At 41.5% G+C, this 26,083-nt stretch overlaps 1 protein-coding gene across 2 annotated transcripts in view; it reads left to right on the forward strand.

Moving 5' to 3' along the window:
* Nucleotides 1-26,083, forward strand: part of UNC5D (unc-5 netrin receptor D) — a 629,552-nt gene that overhangs the window by 540,142 nt on the left and 63,327 nt on the right. For both annotated transcript variants that reach the window (XM_088453040.1, XM_088453041.1), the window contains one exon: nucleotides 15,230-15,314. In XM_088453040.1, the coding sequence (XP_088309166.1) occupies nucleotides 15,230-15,314 (85 nt within the window). The remainder of the gene's footprint in view (nucleotides 1-15,229; nucleotides 15,315-26,083) is intronic.

The raw sequence follows: 26,083 nt of genomic DNA on the forward strand, positions 1-26,083 counted from the left end.
TATAGTATACAAAAAACAGAAAACTCAGCACTCACCATTGTTAAATCACTCACAATAATATATAAATAATGGGGTTTTGGTTCATGGATTGATCAATGCATTTAAGTCTCCAGCCCACATCACGGGACCCCACTTCTCTGCAGGTCCTACACTATCTGTCATACTTAGTGTAGGACCTGCAGAGAAGTTGGGTCCTGTGATGTGGGCTGCAGGCTTAAATGCACTGATCAATCCATGAACCAAAACTCAGTTATTTATATATTATCGTGAGTGATTTAACAATGGTGAGTGCTGAGTTTTCAGTTTTTATTTATATAAGCAATGTGGTCACAAGCCACCTGCACCCCATGCCTGGGAATGGCGAGTGCAGGTCTGCACCCCAAATCTGGGAGTGGTGAGTGCAGTGGATTTCTGACTATATATATATATATATATATATATAAAATTTACAGTCAGGTGCATAAATATTGGGACATTGACAGAATTTTCATATTTTGGCCTCTATTCACCACCACAATGGCTTTGAAATGAAACAAACAAGATGTGCTTTAACTGCAGACTTTCAGATTTAATTTGAGAGTAATTACATCCAAATCAGGTGAACGGTGTAGGAATTACAACGGTTTCTATATGTGCCTCCCACTTTTTAAGGGGCCAAAAGTAATGGGACAAATTAAACAATCCTAAATCTAACTTTCACTTTTTAATACTTTGTTGCAAATCTTTTGCAGGCAATTACAGCCTGAAGTCTGGAGGTCAAATCTATTAGTTTATACTATATTGTTTACATTTGTCTGTTGCTGTGCACTTCAGATAAAGCACAGGTTCTCAAACTCGGTCCTCAGGACCCTAAACAGTGCATGTTTTTCAGTTCTCCTCACAGAAACTCAAGTGGATCTTTTAAAATGTGTCAGTGAGTAATGAATACACCTGTGCACCTGCCTGGTAACCTGGAAAATGTGACCTGTGTGGGGTCCTGAGGACTGAGTTTGAGAACCACTGAGCTAGAGTATTGTTCATGAATGGTGGGCAGAGAAAGCCATTGCACCACTACAGTATTTGTATTACTTCAGGCTGCATTTCACACCTGTCTGTAAATAATCTGGTCTCTAGGAGCTCAACCTGATCGGCGCTATAAGGGGTAATTCAATTCTCGACCATGTACAGTTGCCGTTTTTTTATTGTACACATCCCTGTTAAAATTCTCTTTCCGTCTGTACTTTGTGGATATTGCAGAGGATTGACCTCCCTCTCAGAGGGGTCTATTCATGTACATTGGTGGCAGTGTATGTTCTGCTATCACTCCTTATCGTTTGTTTCATTTTCGATTTGGCTGTGCGTTTTCTAGTAATTTATGTACAACTTGCTGTTGTGTGCTCTGTCACATTACAGGGCCGGGATGCACTAAACGAAAAATGCGGTATAACCCCTGTTTACCGCATTTTCCGTATGCATCAATCAGCTGGCCGCCGGGCTCCGATGCGGAGGGCGGAATTTTTTTTTTTTGGAGCGGCCTCCTGGCCGCTCGCATAGCTGTAGGTAACCACACACAGCTATTGCGAGCGGCCAGAATGATGGTCGGGATGGTCAAGACCATCGCAACCATCGGGCTTGCGACGAGACCCTTGTGGTAGGGTCTCGTGGCCGCAAGCCCCAGAGAGCTTCTTGCTCTAATAGAGCCGGAAGCTCTCCCACTGGTGATGTCAGTGGGGCCGCCCACAAACGGCAGGCGTTCGCATGGGAACGCCTCCGTTTGTGAAGCCACGCCTACAAAAGGTGGCCACGGAGCAAGTGCTTTTTGTGCTCGCTCCGGGCTCACGCACATGCAGTGCACACGCCGCACGTGCGCTCTTGCCCACCATCGACCCGCTTTCGAGCACAATGCGCTTGCGAGCGGGTCTGAATCAGGCCCACAGTGACAGCATAAGCAAATGTGTGTGCTCTGGACTCCTCTGATTGGCTGCTGGCACAGAAGGGGAAGGATCCATCATGGAGGAGTGCTGAAAAGGACATAGAAATAATCCGCTTTCCTGCCTTAACATACAAATGTACACATTATGCCGTCTAGCATACAATGTACAGATTATGCTGTCTAACATACAATGTACACATTATGCCGTCTAACATACACATGTACAGATTATGCCATCTAACATACAAATGTACACATTATGCCGTCTAACATACAATATACAGATTATGCCGTCTAACATACAATGTACATATTATGCCGTCTAACATACAATGTACAGATTATGCCATCTAACATACAATGTACACATTATGCCGTCTAACATACAATGTACAGATTATGCCATCTAACATACAATGTACACATTATGCCGTCTAACATACAATGTACAGATTATGCCATCTAACATACAATTTTCACATTATGCCGTCTAACATACAATGCACAGATTATGCCATCTAACATACAATGTACACATTATGCCGTCTAACATACAAATGTACACATTATGCCGTCTAACATACAATGTACACATTATGCCGTCTAACATACAATGTACAGATTATGCCATCTAACATACAATGTACACATTATGCCGTCTAACATACAAATGTACAGATTATGCCATCTAACATACAATGTACACATTATGCCGTCTAACATACAAATGTACAGATTATGCCGTCTAATATACAATGTACAGATTATGCCATTCAGAGACGGCGAATCTGCTAGTGAAAAAAAAAAAAATTAAAATCATCTTTTCCGTTGCATCATGAATTGCTCTCACTGTACTTAAGTATAGTGATGCGATACCAAACTGAAGTGGGGTCGCCGCAGGAGAAACTATTTTCTCCACAATATCTCACTCTATGAATAGATGAGAGCAGGGAAAAGCCCTGATTACCGAAAATGGCAGATGGCGATAGAGAATTACTTTACACCCCATCTAGTCCCCATCACAGCTGCCATGAATACAGAAATCTCTATTCTTGCTATGACAGCGATAAGCTTCAGCTCTCCCAGGCATTGGGGCATTGTGCGATAAAGATCAGCATTGCGAGGGGTAGAGTCATAACAATACAAAAGGATACTGTAGCTAATCAGCTGATGAGGTGTTTGCATTTAGCGCTGTTATACACATCAGACTATTATGGCCCCCATTTATTAATGATGCATCATCCGGCACATGCTGAGACACGGGCTCAGAAAGGAGCCCGTCCCTGCGATGTGCTTGGAGATTTGTTGGGCTTCTCAGCAGGCACAGTCCCGCTGACTGCACATGCACAGCCGCCATTGCGCCTCAGGAACACTCCGCCAGCTTATTATGTGCCATTTAGCCCATAGGCCAACATCGGGAATTCATTGCTTTCCGGATGTTGATAAATTTGGCAGCATCGCATCCCCCATAGAAACCTATGGGGGATGCAGCTGCCTGCGGGAATGGAGGAATCATAGCAAGTATCGGAGATATCTGCTACGGTTCCTCCTTCATACGTCCGGGGGAGACTTAATATTTGAGGTAAACCCCGGAAAACTGGTGTTTTCAGGGGATTATACCTCAAATATACAATGATAAATGGGCCCCTATTGATGGTATAATTCAGTCAGTACATCATAAGTATTAAGCAATCTCAAGCTAATATTAGAGCAATTTCTAACTTCTCTATATTTGCTTTGTGATATATATTCATTTTACTGGTAGGATTCTAAGGCAGAATACATGCTAGGACCCACAAACAGATATACAGTGCAGACTAAAATAATGTATGTGTATTTCCCAGACTCGTGATGTGAAAACAGATCAAAAACAGCAGCATATATGTGTTTTTTTTTCTTTCTTGTGCCGTTATTGAATGGAAAACACGAGGACTTGTTTAGCTGCCAAATCAAATAAAAGGCAGTCTTGGGTAACAGGTGTTCGGGTTAATCAAAGCTAGCTTGTCGAATGACACAGGAGAGGGAAAGTGGCAGCTTCTTCTGGGGTCTGCGGTTGCCTGCTATCAGTCACCAAACTCTGCATAGTATTTGGACATACGCTTGGCTGAGCGCTAAACTGAATTTGATCATTTCCAAGCTAATTCCAGATTCTTCTCAGGGTTGGCGGCAATGAGTAAATAGATGTGTTCCGGGAGATAGCGGGGCGCATGCAGGGAAAGGCAGCGTTTCTTTAATACATACTATCCTCCAGACACGCTATGTGCACTCTGGGCCATTGCCCAAGAACAAGGCTGCATTTGCTTTAGAACTCAGCTGGTTCAAGGAACCAAATTGAATTAATTGTGATGTAGCCAAGAGATGTTGGCCCTTATTAGAATCCTGTTATTGCTGCAACATTTTGCTTGAGAATACTCATGTTCCAAAATACTGTACATTTTATTGCCTTATTTTATGAATAGTTGTGTTATACAGAAATGGATGGTAATTCTCCAAATCTTGCTAAACTTTAACAGATGTGATTTTATTTAGAGCGTCATAGGCCACTTGTACTTATCCAGCTGTCAGAGAACTATAGGTTTGGGAGAATTGGGACTAGTAGTTCCACAACATCTGGGGAACTAGATAGCCTCAATGAAAAGGAAAAGAGAAGCGTTGTCTCAAAATGACGCACACTGTTTTGAGACAATGCTTCACTCTTCCTTGTGACTATTTTTGTTAGTTGGCAGCACCCCAGATAATGATATGTATGATATGATATGAACAATATAGGGTTCAACTGATACTACTTATTTATTGATTGTAAATATCAACAATTTAATAATGTGCGCAGATGATTGTGCTTGCACAGTCTTGTAAAGGACTAGTTAGCAAATATGTCCACATAAAACTATTATTATTATTATTATTATCCTTTATTTATATGGCGCCACAAGTGTTCCGCAGCGCCGTACAAAGTAGATAGACAAATAAGTGACCAGTGACCTACAGTACAATACAGCGCAGGACAAGGACAAGGTTTATATACATTGCTGCATTAGTGACCGTAACACTCAAATAAGCAACAGGGCGTAAGCAACCAGATGAGGAGTAGATGACAGTGTAAGTAAGGAGTAACACTTGAGGGTAGAGGGCCCTGCTCGTGAGAGCTTACATTCTATAGGAGTGGGGGCAGACAAACAGGTGTGACACATATGGGGTAGACAAAGAGGAAGGAGCAAGTAGCAGTGGGTAAGGATGAGAGCTGAAAGGCTTTGATGAAGTAGTGGGTCTGGAAAGGCCGTTTGAAGATTCGCAGAGGTGGAAAGTCTGTTTTCAAAAGGTAGACAGTTCCAGAGGTAGGGAGCAGAAGGGGCAAAATCTTGGAGGTGGGAGTGGCAGGAAGTAATCAGTTGGCAGGAGAGGTGGCGTGCATTTGTTAAGCGAATTAGGCGGATGAGAGAGTGAAGGGAGATGAGGTCAGAGATGTAAATAGAAGAGAAAAGGGTGAGGGCTTTGTAAGTGAGTGTAAGAACCTTGGATTTGGCTCTGAAGGGGAAAGGGAGCCAGTGGAGAGCTTGTAGGAGAGGGGAGGCAAATGTAGAATGTTTGGAGAGGAAGATGAGCCGAGCAGCAGCATTGAGAACAGACTGGAGAGGAGAGAGGTGGGAGTCAGGGAGGCCAGATAGGAGGAGGATACAGTAGTCCAATCTGGAGATGACCAGTGAATGTATGAGGTATTTAGTAGCATCCTGGGTGATCTTGGAAATATTTTTGAGATGGAAATTACTTCAAATCGTGACAAATAGCTCTGTTTGGAATGCCACAGACTTTGCTAATAAGCTACTCCATGCATCTCGCCATAGACTTTTTCACAAAATATACATCTCTTTTGCATCACTAATGCAACAATATTACAATGCACAGATAGCCTAGACATTGGGGCTGGCAGTGCATGCAGCTGTTGTGTGCGACTTAAATGATGACTTGCGCAGAAAGGCAAAGGATGGAGGTCCAATACGAGTAGGCTGCATATCCTTCTTAATCTGTGAGTTTATACTAAATTCTTTGCGACAAAAGTACTCATTTAGTGTGACTAGTACACCATAAGTCACTTTGTATGCGGCTACCATGCAATTAAGATGCTAAATTAGGAAAAAATTTCAGGAATTGCTACTGGTGGCAGAGCGCCCAAGTCACGCCTTGCTTCTCACGCTATAGGGTAAGTGTATGAGGACACATCTGTAATCCTGACCTAAAGTAGATCTTTTAATTCTAGTGTATATGTTAATGAAACAATGCCAGCCTGTGCTGACTTAAATGATATCGGCCCGATTTGTCATTTCCGAGCAAATTGAAATGACAAATCGGGTATACTGTTGAGTGTGTATGCCTGATTTGCAAGCTCCCTTGGTTGCATGCGATATCTTCTGGTTGGAAGTGCTGCAAGGTCCATCAGAAGATATTGCAGCAAGGCATCCTACATTGTGCCATCGCTCCCTGCATCCTACAAGTGTGTTTGCACTTGGCGATGCAGGGTCCCGTCGCCAGTCTGATTTGCCGGCTACACATCGTTCTGATCATCTATATAAGATTTACCTGTTATACAACAGTGCCAATTCTTTACATCCTAAAAGGGGTGTAGCCTTGTCTGAATTGGGGTGGTTGGGTGGTTCGGGAACAGATTGGGTCAGTTGCGGGAACAAGCTAATACAAGTGGAACAGTTTCTGTTTAGTAGGTGGAGCATTGGCCCTGTCACTTGGCACTTTCATCTTGTTTGTAAAAAAAAAAAAATGTGCCTGATTTTCTTACCTGTGATGTTGGCAGGTGTAAGAAACTGATCAGCTAAATGAAGTATCTTACTATGCCTTCTTCAGGATGTATGAAGCCAGTGTACTAATAGGAAAAGATGAATGGTTTGTGAAATGATTAATGTTGGTACCAATATTGACATTGGACTAGAAATCTCTAATGTATTGAGCAAGAGTCTATCTCCTACCCAGTTTAAATATGCAGTACTAACAGAATTCTAGCCCCTGAAACACAATATCTATGTTGAACGATTTAGATCGATTTTTAATCGATTAAAATCGGCCTTTAATAACTTTACCCCTTTTTGGTGCGGGTTTTTAGAAGTGGAGACATTGCCCATAGCAACCAGTCAGATTCTAGCTATTATCTTCCAGAAGGTGCTAGATAAATGTTAGGGAGAATCTGATTGGTTGCTATTGACAACATCTCCACTTCTAAAAACCCGCCTAGTTAAATACCAGGCATAGTTAAATATAGCCCTCACTCTCTCACAGCTAGCTGTGTGTTGGCTATATTCAGGTAGTAGCAATTGAATGGGGGAGGCAATTATATGGTTAAATACCAGGCATTGTTAAAATATGCACAACTATTTGGGAAATAAAGAAAGTGAGGTGTGTCAAACACCTCAAATACCATGGAGCTACCATCAGCGCTTCTCTTTTTTGAACGTTTATACACCTAATTCTGGTCAACCCTCTTTTATTGCTGCTGTTTTAGATAAAGCTGAGACTTTATTGGAAGGAATTACGGTTGTGGGAGGTGATTTAAATTGGCCTCTTGATCCTCTTCGTGACACTTCCAATAAAACAACTCATAGGCCCGGGAAGGAGTTTAGGTGGATGAGACGCACCCTTCACGACCATCAGCTAGCTGATTCCTGGCGGATCGCTCATCCAGCTTTATCTGACTTTACCTTCTTCTCTTGCCCCCTCCACACCTACTCGAGAATCGATTATCTCTTCTTGAGTCACCAACATCTACATCTCATTTCAAACACTTCTATAGGATCTATCACGTGGTCTGACCATGCTCCAGTTTTCCTTACCCTTTCCCTTCCACAACACTCGCTCAATCCTTGGTCATGGCATTTTAACGATATCATTCTACAAGATGCCTATTGCAAATCCCAATCGAGTCCTCCATAGACTCTTATATTGAACAAAATGACCAAGATGATATTTCCAAGGTAACGGTGTGGGAGGCACATAAATGTGTACGGGGCACTTGCTTTCAATTAGGCTCCTATTTAAAAAAAACAGAAAACGAAGCAAAGAGATGCCCTTTGGCTGAGATCAAATCCTTGGAAACTTCCCACAAAGCTTCCTTATCCCCACAGTATTATTCTAAATTGGAAGAAGCTAGAGCTGCACTTCATAAACTCTCCATGGATAAAATTAAACTGTCCTACCTTAACTGCCGTAGTCGTTTCTATCAATGGGGAAACAGACCGGGTAAGATGTTGGCTAGGGCATTGCGTGAACAGCGTGCTATCACATTTATTCAAGCTATAAAAGAAGAGCATGGCCAGACCCATAATGAAACTAAATGAATCGCTGAGTCCATCCAGTCTTAGTATGCTAAACTCTATAACCTTAAGAACCTGGGTCAGGACTCGGACATTATCACCCATCAAGAGGCGATTTCATCTTATTTAAGATCGCTTAACTATCCTCAGCTCTCTCCAGAAGAGGTTGATTTTCTTGAAACAACTTTCTCCGTTAAAGAGGTGGATCGGGTAATCTCCTCCTCTCCAGCTGGTAAAAGTCCTGGTCCAGATGGATTTTCTACAGCCTATTATAAGGCTTTCAAAGATAGACTGGCACCCCTTATGACTCGTGCCTTTAATTCAATCTCAGATAGTACGAGATTTTCCAAACAATCACTAGAGGCACACATTACTGTCTTACCTAAGGAGGGTAAAGACCCTACCTTATTCCCTAGTTATAGGCCTATTTCACTCCTAAATATTGACTTGAAGATTTTTGCTAAGCTCCTAGCTAACCAGTTGAAAACATTCCTACCTAAATTGATCCACGATGACCAGGTTGGTTTTGTCTTAGGTCGCGAGGCAAGAGACAATACAACTAAAGATATTCATTTAATACATCAAGCCTCTCTCTTATCTACCCAGACTATTATTTTATCAATCAACGCAGAGAAGGCTTTTGACAGGGTCGAATGGGAGTTTGTCAGGTCTTTTACGTAATTTGGGATTAGGGCCTACATGTCTGCAGAGAATTTTGGCATTATATGATGTTCCCACAGCAAGAATTAGGATAAATGGATCCCTCTCTGACTCATTTTCTATTTCAAATGGTACGAGGCAGGGGTGCCCTCTCTCTCCTCTTTTATTCGTCCTATGTATGGAGGCTCTAGCTAGGGCGATACGTAGTAATGTGAATATTTCTGGTATCCATATAGGCAGTAAGGAATATAAGCTAGCACTCTTTGCAGATGACCTTCTTGCAGTGCTCTCTAACTCAGCTACCTCTCTTCCGAACCTTGTTTCAGAATTCCAAAAATTTGGCATGTTTTCAAATTTTCAAATTAATTATTCTACATCTGTGGCTATGAGTCTGACTGCCCCTCCTTCCTTGGTAAATTCTTTGAAACAATCCTTCTCCTTTATTTGGCATCCCACTAGACTTAAATATCTCGGAGTCTTCCTGACTAAAGACATATCCCAACTGTTCTCGAATAATTTTTTACTATTATTACAAACTATCCGCACTGATTTGGCCAAATGGCATACCACTCGCTTATCCTGAATCGGCAGGATTAACGTGATCAAAATGAATTCCTTGCCCAAAATTTTATATTTAATGCAAACCCTTCCAATCCATATACCTCCAGCATGGTTTGCGGAGATGGAACGCCTTATCCGTAGATTTGTCTGGAAACCTCTACACCACGCTTTAAACATGCTATTCTTTACCGCCGTAAACAAGACGGAGGTCTGCAGCTTCCCCACATCACTAGCAATTATCATGCCATAATGCTTAATCGTGTTCTTGAATGGACTTGAGCGAAGGGTTTCAAACAGTGGCTCATGTTGGAGGAAAGCAGTCTGGCTCAGCCCATAGAAATTGCTCCATGGCTTCCCAAACTACCAACTGTTAGACATCCCACTATAACACCTACACTACGCACTTGGCAGAAATTTCGATGTCTCCCGCATATTTCATCTAATGTTTCCCCTCTCACTTCCTTTCTTGGGAGTTTGGACTTCCTTCCTGAGCTCTCCACACTGTCCTTTAAAAACTGGATGAGCGATGGTCACTTTTGACTGGGTCAGATGGTTTGTTCGTCGGGGGTGCGTCCATTTACAGAACTCCAGGAATCATGGCATCTCCCCCAATCCGAATTCTGGAAATACCTCCAAATATGGCATTTTATCACCACTTCTTGCAAGCTTCCTGATCTCACCAGGACACTTACCTTATTTGAATCCTTATGTTCTTCCTCTCAAACTCCATCTCATACTATATCCAAATTGTACTCACTAATTATTGGAAATTTGTATAAACTACCTCAATTTACTGTAGTGTGGGAAAAAGAACTCCAAGATACAGTTCAGGATATTGATTGGGAGATTGTTTTTAATAACACGTTTGCCAGTTCTTCTTGTATAGCTACTCTTGAAACTCTCTACAAAGTCTTAACACGTTGGTATAGATATCCAGTACTTTTAAATAAAATGTATCCGCAGGTCGCAAAAGTCTGCTGGAGATGTAACTCTGCACCAGGTAGCCTTCTCCAGATATGGTGGGGACTGCCCCTCCCTGGCTACTTTTTGGTTGAACGTATTTGAATGTTCCAAGATAATTCTTGGGGGAGAGGTCCCTAGAGATCCTGGGTTTTGGCTTTTAAACATGACCTCTTCTCATACGGCTTCATACAAGAATTCCTTACTGAGACACTTAAACAATACAGCTAAAGCGGTAATCCCTGTTTTATGGAAGTCCACCTCCCCTCCCCCTATTAAAGATTGGTTCAAGAGGATCGATTATTACATGGATATGGAGGACATCATATCCTTTTCTAAAGGTAGTCCCACCGACTTTACTGTTTTATGGTCCCCTTGGCTGCTGTTCAAGGGCTCTACACAATATTCCATGTTTAATGGCTCCAACTCTGTACTCGTATCTGTCTCTTCTTGATTCTGATAAAATCTATTTGAGATTATGAAATTTGCCCCATATATCACCCCCTCATCCCCGCTCAGTTTCCTCCTTCCCCTCTGACCTCCCTTCCCCTGAACTTTCCCCTATATTGTTTATTTATTGTCTATTTTTTTATTGTTTACTGTTTATTTTATTGCATAATTTATTATGTAATTTATTTACATTATATTAGAATTTTGCTTGTATTATTCGAAATGGAATATCCAATTGTCAACTGTTTGAATCTATATGCTTTTTCCATGTTGCTCTATCAAAAATGTATGATTTTCTTTTCAATAAAAACAGTTTGTGTAAAAAATACCATGGAGCTGGCTCTGAGTTTGGATTAAAGTAAAACAGAGCAAATGCTGTAACTTTGCACCTGGACAAAATGATGTTGCACTGCAGGTGGGGCAGATTTAAAATGTGCAGATAGATTTAGGTTTTGGAGGAGTGTGTCCAAACTCAAATCTAAATTGCAGTGTAAAAATAAAGGTGTCGAGAATGTGTGGGCTACATGCAAAAGCAACCAGTATTTACCCTGCATGCATAAATCATAAATGTATTTTCACCCCCTGCATCGCAACATGGTTTGTCCAGATACGAAGTGTATTGATTTTTTTTTTGCATTGCTCCCAACTTAGAATCAGTCCCCATGTGAGGAAGAGTGGGAGGTGTACTCAATTTTCCTCCAAACCCTGAACAAATAAAATTTAAACCACTATAAGTCATGCTTGCCAACTAATAAATTCTCCTCCCCGGGAGAAGCCTGAGGAGGAGAAGCATGTAGGCCGACCCTGGGGGCGGCGCCAGCCAGGTTGCATCATTAAGCCTCGCCCCTCACAGGAATTCACCGCGGACACAGGATATTTAAAATAGGAGTGGCACTAAATGACGCTATTCTCATAGAAACTCGTCATTAGGCCCTGCACCCAACGCATGGATCCGCCGATCCACGGTAATATTCTCCCCATTCTGCCCACTTCACTAGGAAGTGGGCAGAATGCAGGAGAAGTGCCAACACTCCCGGGGGTGCGGGGGGTTACCCAAAAAATTAGGAGCCTCCCACAACTTCCGGGAGGATAGGCAAGTATGCTATAACTGTAATGAAAACAACTAACTAGCTGTGAATATTCATGCAGCACTTTGGAACCTGCACCACCAAAGTCTCATACAGAAACTGGAAGAGCAGGCCGGGTGAGGTCTAGGAATTAGAATGACAGGATGTAGTCCAAAGACAGGACTAAACAGAGATGGCACAAGTGCATACTTACCAGCTTTATACGAATCCTTTCTGGGAGCAGCCTGGAGAGGAGAACTGCCCTCAGCTTTGGGGGGCAGGGCCAGACCATAGCCATCATTAGGCCCTGCCCCTTTAAGGAAAATCCCTCGATTCGTGGGTCTGCGAGGAGGGGGCAGGGCTAAATTACGCAATTCGCGCTATTACCCAAAAAATCACGAGCCTCCCACGACTCCCAGGAGAGTAGGCAAGTAAGCACAAATGTAAAAACCAGGCTGGTGTTGCCTTATAAAAAAAAATCACTGATTTATACCTTGTAAAAATTGCTGAAAACCAGCGATTCATTACATTAAACTCTTTGTCCCCTATTTAACAATGAAGCATAACCCCAATAGTGCTCGCTAAAAAGGGCTTATGCCACCCTTTATGGATTTAACAAAGAGCGGTAATCTAAGTTTACCGCTGTTTGTCAAGCATCGCTCTCACTATCTTTTTGATGGTGAGAGCGATATGCTCCCCATTGCCGGAATGAAGACCCGGCTGTGCCTTCCTGGACTCTGTGAAGCCTTCCAGGCACTGCCAGGTCCCCGTGTCATGCATACAGTATACACACAGATGGACTGTCACGCATGCGCATTACACCGAACCCCGTCACTGGCAGCATTAGGCTGCCAGCAGCCCAGTGAAGGACCTCGCCGAGGACGAAGACTTCGCAAGACCAACTCCCCTCCCAATAGTACAAAGTAGCCTACATGGACCAGTGGTGCTATTGACCCCAGTAGGGTAGAATCAGACTAATTACCCGGGCTTGTTGGAGGGGCCCGGGTCCGATGCCACCCCCCCTCCATCTTACCTGTCAGCAGTCCAGCACATGCTGCTGTGTGCTGGGCTGCAGTAGGAGACCAGGAGGACTACTGTCGCTGAGCAGCAGCAGTCTCCTTTTCTCTACCTGTGGAGAGGAGCGATCTCGTCGTCCCCCCCTGGATTTGCGCCGTGATGAAGGGCTCATAACGTCCCCTCCAAGACCTGAAGTTATATGAAACACTCGGCCACACCCAGAACATGAACCAAATGCTCTGATAGCACCATTCACAAACATTCTGCTAAATGTGTTCTGACATACCCTAGAGCAGATATTTTTTGGCTCTTTACCTCTGGCTGGTTGGGGTGGCCAACCAGCCAAAGGTAAAGAGCCAAAAAATATCTGTGGTCAAGTTAAAGAGCCGATAGCATGTCACAAGGTCACAACAAATTTTTGTGCACACGCCTTTGGTATGACATTCGCAGGAGCATGACCTTGTGTCACACCTGTTTATAGTCATGCTGTGGGCGAGCCCAGCACATTGAAAATACATGATTTACATAAACTTCCCAATATAATTTTTTCACTGTCGAAGTGGAAGAAAAAGCCAGAGCAAAATACTGTAGAAAACATTGAAAAAGCCACATTCACATAAAACACACAAAAACAAGCCAGATCCACATAAAATACATTTGAAAAACCACATCCACTTAAAATACATATTGAAATCAAGAGCCACATAAAATACATTGAGAAAGCCAGATCCACATAAAGGGCTCTATTTACTACAATCCGCATATTAAATGCAGATTGTAGTGTGATATTACCAAGTGAATTCGCATTGCGAATTCAGGCAATATCACAGGGATTTACTACAAATCCCTTGCAGGGACAGAGCTTGCGAGAAAGCTCTGTCCCTGCAAATCCCCTTTGGAGCCTTATCATGGTATTTTGCAAAAAATACCATGATTAAGTGCCTGCGCATGCGCCGACCGATCGCCGCTACTACCCCCCCGGCGCTAAGCCCCGTCCCCAGCACTAAGCCCCGCCCCTGCGATCACGGACCCCCTGCAACCCCCCCTCCTCCCCACGACACCCCCTCCCTTAATAGCACTTACCTGCATGCTCCGGGCCTCCGGTGATGTTCTCCATTCCTCCGGTGATCTCCCATACTGCACTGGGGCCCGATCACCTGGTGCCCTCCATGCTGATTTTTATCGCCGGTCTTGGTACGGTTTAAGTTTTTGGGGAATTAAAGAGTGAATTATGTATAGAGAAAGTTCATGTTCCACCAGAAAAATTCCAGATGGGAGATAAATCAATGGCTCACACATCGTGATTACATACAGGAACATAACTGGAGACAAATGAGTGGCTTTCTGCTCCAAAGAGCTTTCAATCAATAAAATAATGGATTGATTGCAAAGAACTGAGAAATGACTTGGACCACCCCTTAATACAATTCCTATAATACTAGCAGGACATCATAAACATTACTGCATGTCATTAGCATTAATTGTGCTTGACATTAAATCCCACAAATGTTCTATTAATCTTTCTACCAAATTTACAGGTTGTAAAAACACAATAAAGTTACTCATCTAATACTTTCGCCACAGAGATATATCGAAAGTCTCTATTGATTAGCTGACTTCGTTTATAGCAGTCGTTTAATTGATGCCACAATTAGTCATGAGTTATTATAATGTTGCTATTACACAGTTACAAATGGGATAACATTGGATAGTGTTTATTGAACAAATGCTGCCTGTAAAAGAATGTTCACATTAGTGAATGAAATGCGTATTAATTTCTCCAAATGGAGATTTAATGATGTCTTAAGCGGGTTTAACAATGCTGATGCTATATCATAGTCCCATTCTGCAGTGTCCAGCCAGTTAGATTGGTGCTGGCAACATACAACACTACTGCTTTTCTCAGGCACTGTATAATGACACATGTATTATTGCAGCGCTGAAAACTGTATTTAAACAGGGTGCTGTATGTGTAGAGTTTGTATGTTTTCACTGGATTTGCATGGGTTTGTTGCATTGAGGCATGATACTGATGCCTCCCACTCCATCCAGACATTGCACAACTAATATTTTAAAGTGTAAAATGTAGCCAATTCCTGAGATATTTTTATGAGCAAATTATAAACCTGATGCATTTACCGTAAGAGTGTTTGAATGAAAGGCATTTGAGCTTTTATTTAGAGTTTCCTGTCATGTACTATGTAGGGAGATGTATTTTATTGATGTCTGTTCTAGTCAGGCATTCTCTCCCTGATTCTATCGCTAAGCTCCGTCTCGTTATTTTCCAGGGGTGAGCCTGTTGATCCCACATGAGGCGATTGCAGAAGACAACTCATGGGAAATCTATCTGTCAGTCAATCAAGGGGAACCAAGGTAAGGCGAATGATAGGCACGTGTTAATGGAAACAAACAGAAAAGTCTGAAATGAGAAAAGTGTTCTTTGTTTCAGGTCAGTGATACAGAGTGATTGGAGTGGGAGCCTCGAATGGATTTGGTTGGATCTCAAGACAAGCCCTTTAGATAGACTAGAAGTGATTTTTTTCATACAGTTTAGGTTCAAACAATAACCAAAAGCAGAATATCTATAAAATATAGAAATTCTTTTTGTGAGAATTGAAACCATGTCATTCAATGTAGTTATTTTGTAATTTGGTGGGGCACATATGGACAACGGTACGCAGAAATAGTCATGCTAAAATTAATGTGAACAGAGAATGAAGGAGAGAGAAGATGACATAGAGATCACTGCTCTTTATAAAGTGACACAGGTACACTGTCTTACCATTGATGTGAGAGCCAGTTACCATGCTTTGCCATCCATCTTACTAAGATAGCTGTGTGCGATGGGTTTGGTATGCTTTGTTGACATTCATCATATAGTCTTGAGAATGTTGAGATGGTCCTAAATTCGACTTACAACATGTCGACACGTTTAGCATATCAACATTGCCCATGTTGACAGTCATAGTGTCGCCACTGAATATATGTCCCATGTTGACATTTCAACAGTGCCGATATAGCTGTCGACATTCTGGTGTTGACATTTTCACATTCAACATTTTGAATGACATGGTGACTGGATGCCACGTGGGATGCATCGGGCCCTGCTTAGAGATCAGTGGCCTCTATGTGAGCTTCCGACTTCTCTATTCTCCTGTCAAATAAATGAAGGAGACAGATTTAATATAGCTGGTTTGCACGTAGCCCTTAAATACTTTGTACAAATCACAGTGAGACAGTAACATTGCTCTGCCTTAAAGTCCTGTCAAGCTTGGTCAACTTCAGGCAATAGAGAGGGTGGCTATACATACCAAAAAAGCGTGGAGACAACTGTATATAGAAATGTAAGATTATTCTAAACTAAAGACAACTGCTTGTTGTAGTACATTTATATATCGTGTCTCATACATGTAAGGTATGTCCTAATAATAATAATTGTCATCATCATATAGTGCCTGATTCAGAGATGTACATCCATCCAATGTTGTGGATTAACAGATCTACAGTAAAAAGGTTATCAATGTCTAGATAGAAAGCAGATGTTAGACAGACAATACGTTGACAGGGACAAAAGGTTGACAGGGACAAAATGTCAACACATTGAAGGTCGACAGGTACAACTAGTCGACCGGAACAAAAGGTCAACACAAAATGGTCGACACATATATTTTTTTCTAGCTCTAATCTTCACCCTAACCCTAATCCTCCCATAGGTGCCTAACCCTACCCATCCCTCCAGGTGCCTAACCCTAACAGTCGGGGTAGGTGCCTGACCCTAACTGTCCCTTCTAGTGCCTAACTCTAACCCTCCGGTAAGTGCCTAACCCTAAAAAAAAAAAAAATGTGTTGACCATTTTTGAATCAACATTTTATTCATGTCGACAATTTGTACCTGTCAACCCTCTTACATGTCGACATTTAGTGTTTCGACCTTTTGTCCCTGTCGACCTATTGTCTGTCTAACATCTAGTGTCTACCTTTTTACTGTAGATCTATAAACCGGATACCCATCCAATGATGAACGTACATGTCTGATGTTTCTGGGTCTGCACCTGCGCAGGACCTGTTCTGTACAGGTACAGAACGGGACAGAATGGGTCCTGCAATTACACTCGCAGACCCCCCAAGCAGCAGCATGATTGACATGTTGCAGCATTTGGGGGGGGAGGGCGGGCGGGGATGTGGCTGGGCACCGTTCCCGGAAAAGAAACGAGGCCAGGGTCTGTGTCGGCGCACGCAGATTCTGGGCCTCTGAAGTGACCAGTGTCTGACGCCTCCTTCTGCATTTACATTAAGATGGACGAAATTGCACAACCGCTTGGGTGCTGCTCTGCAATTCCATCCATCGCTGAATAAGGCCCATAGCTTTTTTTGTTCCGGACAGTGCAGATTTCCCATAGTCAACTTAGGGATGACATATCTGTTTCTGGCCATAGACAATGGCATTTGGCAAGAGTGAATCAAGCATGACCAATTGTACCCTGCTTTCTATTTAGGAATGATGGAGATATAGCACAGGATCGCAGTACAAATCCTCCCAATGCATTAGCAAATATCTCTTTGTCTAGTCCGGTGTTCAGTCCATTTTACACATAAAATCAGTATGAGCTATGACTCATTTCGTCCCTGGTTACAGACTACAGTTAAGCAACTCATTCCATGTTTTTCAGTCCATCCAGTGTATGACATGTTGTCACTTCAGCTTTTTATTAAGAGATGGACATGTTAATAATGGGAATGAGAAAGTTGCAGATCCAGGCCTATCTCACACAGGTTGAACCTTAATCCTTTGCATGTGGCCTTCCGGAAGCATTGTATTATGTAAATGTGGTACAGAGAGAAATGTATGACAGCAATGACCTGACAAGGTCTGTAGGATAGTTACTTATGTAGTCACCTACATGGTATCAGAGAAACCTTTGCATTCACCTTCACTAATGTCACCGCTGTTACTTTCATAAATCACCGAACGATGTCTACCATCGGTCTCCCATAGGAATTTTTCCCTCTCATTACTTCCCTCTGTGTTATTCCTTTGAGGCTTTAAGCATTGTAGGATGAATCTTTCTTTTTCCATTATCGGTTGTGTTAACCAAACAGGTTCTGTTTTCAAGTAGCCTAGTTCACAACCATGAATGGTAAAGAGGATTTAATGCAGTAGTGAAAGTCAGGAATGCTTGCAACAGATAAACTTATTTACAGCAATTATAGGACACTCACTGAATGACATACTGACATATGAGACAGAAGTGCTTGATCAGAGAAGTTGTCTATAAGTAAGGAGGTCCCGCTCTGACATTACTGAGTTAGAACTCTTTATTACTGATGCAATAAGAAAACAAATTGCTTACAACAAAAAACGGATGAAAGAATATTTGCTTTAGGAATATACTTTGCCAGGCAGCAAGTGGTTAATGCATTTCATTTTGAGACATTAAACAATGGTTAAAATGAAAAATATGAATTTGCTGTAACTGAACTGCTACAGTAGTTTTTCTATGTTGTAATAGTTTTACAGTACATCTATAATTACAGTTGAAAGAGCTACTAATAACATTTGAACCGCCGGGCTCATAACTACAGATGTGTCCAGCTACATCTTTACCCGCAGCAGCATACGCTACAGTACGCTATGGCACGCACTGCGATCGCACCATGCAATCCTATGGAGGCACGGTTGCGAACGCAGTGCGCGTATCTGCTCGCATACGCAGCAACGATAGAGCCGGACACATCTGTACGTCCCCATTTGAGCACAGACCTGCAGTTCCAATCAGCTGCTATGAGACAAATGTCAGTTTACATCAAAGCTTTATTTTGCCAGCTGTAGTAAAATGAACATTAATAAATACATGTGTACATCTCTGAATGTGCAGGCTGTGCACAGACTTCTATATACAGTATCTACAGTGTGTGACTGTTTCCAGCATCTTTCTAGCCTTATACTGTAGATTTTACTACAAGTCTCTATGGGAGGAAGTAGTCATGAACAATACCGTCCTTCTGGAGGACACAGCTGCAAGCTATTATATCTAGCTCTACAATCCTTCCCGTATTAGCCTATTGATGTAAATGTTTAGGTTGCCAGCTCTTTATTTATCTTAACTGTTATTATACAGTGCGCTTCTTAATTAATGGCTTTGAGTAGTTTCTTCAGTCATTAGAAGATTTCATTTTTGTCAGAATACCGTCTTTTACAACCCAGACTGCCAAAAACCAACTCGTCCTGCCCACATTCTTTTTCTTTCATCCTAGAAATTTAGGGAACTTATTCTATCATCCTACTCATCCTCCCATTTATTACTCTACCATAAGTCATCATCCTACTTACCACGCAACATCACTGCTTTAGGCATGAAAAACAATTGAAAAGTTGAAAGAAGAATGAACTGAATGGCATATGGCTCTTTGCCCATGTCTTTTGTTTGGAGTAGTGATACATTTCATATCTATAAATGTAAAAGGAAATAAATATATTTCAAAGGTCATATTAGTGCTTTTTATTATTATTATTATTATTATTATTTTTGTTATTATTATTATGCTTTTGAAAATTAAATATACTTTCAGATTTAAAATGTTATATTTAGGGTGTCTAAATAGGGCAGGATGGATGGAAATGAGAAACTTGATTCTAATAGTTTGAGATTTATAACAAATATTGACAATTTGAAAAAATAAAACCTTCAAAATTAAAAAAATATTTTCTGGGTTGAACTCATTAGACAGTACACAGTCACTTGTCGTCATGTGGAATATGATATTTTATAAGAGGAAACAATGTCAGCGGATTAAAATAGTATAGTGCAGTTGTCCAACGTTACATTTTCAAGTCCTACAGTATGTGAGTAATGCTGTGTGTATAATATTTGCAATGGTGGCTTAAAGTATTGCACCTTCCCTGTGTAAACCAGTGTTGCCCAATAACTTCTATGGTGTCCATATTGCCAATGGAAGGCTGAGTATTTTGTATTTTGTTTATACTGTAAGCTATGGTGGAATACAAGTAACCTAACCGCCACTGCACGCAACACAATACAAATCTTCATAAAACAGAAGACATTCACTTGCTTAGTATAGTTTATCGCAGGTAGAGGGTTCATTATGTTGGAGGGCTTCAGGCTTCTTGTAGTCCACTATAAACTTCATAGATGTTCTGTCTGCATATTCTCAAAATTTTCCAGCACATTGGACCTCATTCAGACCCGGTCGCAAGTGCTGAGCGCAAGCCCCGGAGCGAGAGAGAAATTCTCTTGCTCCGGAGCTCACTACAAAAGGGGCGGCTGTCGATGTTGATCGACAACTCAACCCGTTTTGTAGGCATGGCGGGGGGGTGGTTTCACAAATGGAGACGTTCCTTAAGGAACGCCTGCCATGTTGTGGGCGGCCGCACTGACATCAGCAGTGATGTCAGTGGGGAGCTTCCTGCTCGATCAGAGCAGGAAGCTCCCTTGGGCTTGCGGTAGCCGAGACCCAACCTTAGTGTCTCTTCGTAAGCCCCGATGGTCGCGATGGTCTTGACCACCGCAACCATCAACCTGGTCGGTCGCTAAAGCTGTGGGTGGTAACCCACAGCTTAGCTAGCGACCAGGAGGCCGCACTTGAAATGTCAAGCGGCCGCCCTCTATCAGAGCGAGCGCTCGCTTCTTGTGACCACCTCTGAATGAGGGCCATAATCCCTTGCTGCATATCTTGCACTGATGAGCTCTAATAAGAACAAATCAGATGTATGTAAGCTGGATATATAGCTCAGTGTGTCTAGCTTGATCTATGCCATTAAATCGGCATTTATGATTACTTAGTTATGGATGGCAATTGAGCAAGTTGTATGTCTCCAATTAAAATTCTCAAGAATTACATGTACATCTTCTGCAGGATAATAATGTTTTCAAAAAGCAAAAGTGTGTGATTACCATCAACTTTATTATAAGGCAACATAAACTGCAAAATGATACATATTGTTTGGCATATTTCAATAAATCTGGCTTTTGGATCTGAATCTGTATTACTGGTTACAGCAAGTCCGTTGCCCTTCTCATTCAAAGTTCAAATTGTCAGTCAAAAAAACATTAATGCACGGTAGATCCTCTGATAAATCCCATCACATTGTGTAAAAGAGGTAATGTCTCAAGTTAACAGCATTCTAGAATTTGCCAGAAAAACCACATGGGACAAACTGATCACAGCCTCACAATTTAACACAGACAGAAAATGCAGCAGCCTATCGTCCCTTTATTCAAAGACGACTCTACAAGCTGTCATCGGCAGCAGGTCAAACATGAGCAATACATTGTTGTAGCTTCAGATGCGCATTCTTATTGGACAATTTAGATATGGATGTATAGGCCTGGTAATAATAAATAAAAAATGACATGTATATATTATGAGCTGGAAAAAGCAACACGAGTGCTATAGAGTTAATGTTACATTGGCAAACTACACAAATGATGAACTGCTCTATTGCATGGCAATAGTAACCTATGCATATTTCATATGTGGCTTAATTGATAAGTGTGTTAACAATGTAATGTGTCAATCTGTGCATATTAAACATCTCACATTATGTGACTTACAATGGTGAATACATGAATACATGTGCCTCTGGAACAGTCATGGAGGAACTCCGAGGTGATGTATCGTTTCTCATTTCTCATCGTACCCCAGAGAGGTGCACAGGAAAATGAGAAAATATACCTTACCTTAATATGCACAGCTAGACATCACAGAGAGAACTGGATCCCCACTAAAATATCGGGAGGTATCAACCACAGTTTCAGATTAGCCTCATGCATGAGCTTATATATAATTTTAACTGGTAAGCCAGAGGTTCCCAAACTCAGTCCAGGTTTTTTAGGATATCCATGGCTGAGCACAGCTGGGTAAATCAAAAGACTTAAGTACTAAATAAGTCACCTTTGCTGTGTCCAAGTATGGTAATCCTCAAAACCAGGTCCGTTAGGGTGCCTTGGTGACCAAGAAACGTCTCTAAGGAAATATATAGAGACCTCCCCTCTCTAGAAATCCTGCATTTGCCCCTGAGCCTGTAGTAAATCTAGGTAATATATCAGTGTATTTAAAATGTAAAACATGTACCATAAAATAGCGGCAACCCTGATGTTTTGTAACTATTGAGAGTTTTTAGTACTATTGTAGCACAGCAAATAAGCTAATATATTGCTTTCTGGAGACATAACCAAGAAAGAATGTCAATTTAAATAGAAACCTGTTGCAATCCTACAGTATAATGCAAAGTCATTCGTATTCCATAGTAATTTAATCCGATGCAGAGATCACCTCCACCTATCCTTCAGACACTTCAATAGAAGAAATACAAAGGTGGACACACAATCAGTAACACTCTCTGAGGAGTATACTTATTCTTGGACTGCAGGAAGGTCCAATCAGTTCTATGTATGGGGGGGTGTGACCAAACACCTCAATAAAGGGCTATGCCATCCAGATATAGAGCTGTATATATCTTTTCCTGCAGCCTTGGAAAAAATATATATCTGCAAGAGCTTTCTTCCCTCTGTTTATGTGTACAACCTTTGCATGTCTTTGATATACGCTATGCATAACCAAGATAGATAGAAATGTGCACAGCAATACACAGCAACACTAGTTTAGGCAGTATTTACTAATAGTTTTGTTGACATCTCTTTTATGTGCTTGCCATGAATGATCCTTGATGTGGCTTTATCACATTATAAGATATTTAAGTTATCACTGTGTCCCTAACATCTGAAAATTCCAGATTAACAGCACTAAAAGCCTTGGTACGCTCAGAGAGAGAGATGTACATCCTGGCACCTCTTTCCCAGGCAGTCTGTAAAGATGAAAGACCTTGACTTCAACACCTTATCAGGCCTGCAAATTCTGTCCCTTCAAGTCAGTTCGCCTCTTCATTAAATTAAGACAGGCCTTCACACTGTTTCCATCTGCACTAGTTGTGACAAGGCCACCATAAGGACACGAATGTTTTCCCTTTCTAAGGAGCTGTCTAAAATAAGAACACTCCTTTTTTTTTATTATCAGCGTCTGGTATATAGATTAGCTGAATGACGCCCCTAGCTGCTGTTAGCCTGGAGTGAGAAGAGATTATTTTTAATATCAAGCATCTGACAGACATATCTTTAACAAAACAGACGGGGAGACACGGGGCGTTTGGTTGAAATATCTACAATCCAAGGAGAATAGAACAGTGGAAAGATGATGAAGAAGACTTTCCTGTCACATACAAATATGTATGGAATAAAACATGAAAGTTATATAAAATATAAGTTGTGTCGCGTTTCATTAGATGTATAAAAGGCATGGAAAACTCAATTAAAGCCGCTCTGAAGATACAAGTTGTTTCCCTCCTGTTTTGTGGTAGTAAACACTATTGCAGCTCAGATAGTGACAGTTTTAACATCCTGCGAACACAGTTAAAATTTGTACACACGGAACAACCTTATGGTGACAGTAATAATGATAAAGCTGCTTTGAATGTAGGGTAGCCCATGTTTTCCTTTACACATAATGGGCCTGATGCCTGTATGAGGAACACATCTTATGCATTTTTGCACTGTGCATGCTCCAGGAATGAGCGTAGTATAAGCAATGCAGAATCATACACATTTCAATTGCATCTAAAGTCGCAACTGAAAAGGTTTAACTGGGCTGTGATGAGCTGTTCTCAGGTATGCAGTGTTAGTGGGGGGCATGCCAACGTATTTGTAGGTTATGCAGAGTTAGACATCCGTTCAAATAAGGTGGAATTATATTTTGCACCTAGTACATGGCAGGTGAGTGTGCAAATCAGACGTACAGGTACTGTGGGTGGTGGGTGCACTGCAAATACATACAACTCAGCATATGGGTGAATAATATACTGCATGCTTCTTTTCCACCCACATAATTCAAGATGAACATACAGTATGCCTGATATCTGTCTACTCTCATCAGTCACTTGGCATGGGCAGCCAGGGTGTAGCACTGCATCACTGGACAACATGGCAATATTTTGGGAGCTGGTGATGCTGATTCATTGAACCCTGAGTCCCTGCCTTGTGCTGACTCTCATGCATGCTCAGAAGAGAGGAGTTGGGGACCTTGGTAGTAACTGGGCCAGTATTACCGCCCCACCCCCAACCTCTGTCCCTCTTAGCTATTGCAAACCATAGACTCCAAACCATCATTCAATAGCAGTAAGTCTGTCACTGTGGGCAGCCATTTGGGAGCTGGTGATGATGATTCATTGAACCCTGAGTCCCTGCCTTGTGCCGACCTTCATGCATGCTCAGAAGAGAGGCGTTAGGGGTCTTGGTAGTAACTGGGCCAGTATCACCGCCCCTCCCCACCCTCTGTCCCTCATAGTGATTGCAAACCATAGCTCCAAACCACCATTCAATGGCAGTAAGTCCGCCACTGTCGGCAGCCATTTTGTAAACTGAGCCAGTATTCATGAGAATGCATCTCATCAATTTATTTCATGCCTCATGTCTCAGTGATGTCCCTGGTCCAGTGGCTCAGTACACAAATGACTGCCTCCACTAGATGATGGGAACATTATAGGGCTGATTCAGAGAACTCTTGCATTAATTATCATTTTAGTGGTCACACATTTGAAAAATTAAGATATGTAATAACCTCTAGTTCTGATCTTTACCACATTACACCTTTAAAAACACAGGTCTATAAATAGCTTTAAACTTACTTAAAACTTAAACTTACTTAAACTTATTTACTTAAATATCATCAGAACTACTTACGTTAAACCCACCTTTTACCAACAGTTTCAGTCAGTGTTGGACTGGAGTACACAGGACCAGTTACAACAAGGACTCTCTGTTGAAATAAACATAAGCAATGTAAAATATTTTTTATAAATCAAACACACATTGATCTAGAACACGGAGATGCTTGTTAATGCTATTATTATATCTCTCTAATAATATCACTTTTCTTATGTGTTTTTTTTTTATTGAAATATTTTAACTAAAGTTTGGATGAGTGACCAGAGACAGGTGATGTGTCTGCTCCCTTTATCTCAGCAACTCTTACTGGGAAATCAAGATCTTACTTTAGGCCACATTCAGATCCCCATCACCCATGTCCACAGATTAGGAGGCCTTGCCCCATAATGTGAAATACGATGCCATTGCATGTCAGAAATGAGACATAAACTTGGCAGGGAATGTGGTCCCATTTAATGTATAAGGACAATTTAAGCAGTGTTGTCTCACTCATTTAAATTAGTTTTTTTTGCTTACTGTATTTGTTACAGTTAAAAAATTCAATAGTTTAACTGGATTCCTGTAAATCCTGAATACTCAATGATTGGATTTTAAAACCTGTGTAGAATAGGCATTGCTGGGTTCTCAGATTATTAATAGATGTCTACATTGTTTAATAAACACATCATTCCAAAGTGGAACATTATTATAAATCTGATCACTGAAGTGCACCAGAACTGCTGACTAAGTGAGAATTGCATACTATGGCTGTCTCACAAAGTGCAATGAATCCAGTTTTGTAAGTAATCAATATGCCCTGTAAACACTATACTTCCTTTCATTTTATCAGCTCACCTATCTATCCACATTCATCAATCCTCCTATCTCTTACAGTCTCCATTTTCTAATATATCTGCTATTTTTCCAGCTGAGATTCACAATCCCCTGTCCTCTTGTTTTCTACTCCTCCCTCTCTTTCTCTCTCTCCTCCACTCTCCTGACCTTCTCTCTCTTGCCTTTGGATCCATTAATGGTCCCCTGAGATCCTCCCCAGACTTTCATGTATCTTGAATGGGACCTAATGGATTTTTAGCACCTTTCTTTGAATTAAAAGCTTTTAACAACTGGAAAGGTGAAGAAGTAAACCTCCATTAAATGGGAATAAACACAAGAGACCAAACAATCCCCAAACACCACTTTTGTGTCTTCACATTTCTACATTCAACACTTTTAAGATGGTAAGCCCCAGAGCGATGCTGACTGCATCAACCTGACAGAATATACAGTACAGTACATTACACAATCCTCTCTTCTATCCTAGCCCGTCTGTGAGATATATATATATATATCTATGCATCCAATGGTCCGGCACTCCTATATAGAGATGAGCAGCTGCCTGGGTGCTCCTGCAGAAATCCTGTAGAC

Source organism: Taudactylus pleione, unplaced genomic scaffold (genome assembly GCF_031769625.1).
Source record: "Taudactylus pleione unplaced genomic scaffold, aTauple2 ptg000567l, whole genome shotgun sequence".
Taxonomy (NCBI): domain Eukaryota; kingdom Metazoa; phylum Chordata; class Amphibia; order Anura; family Myobatrachidae; genus Taudactylus; species Taudactylus pleione.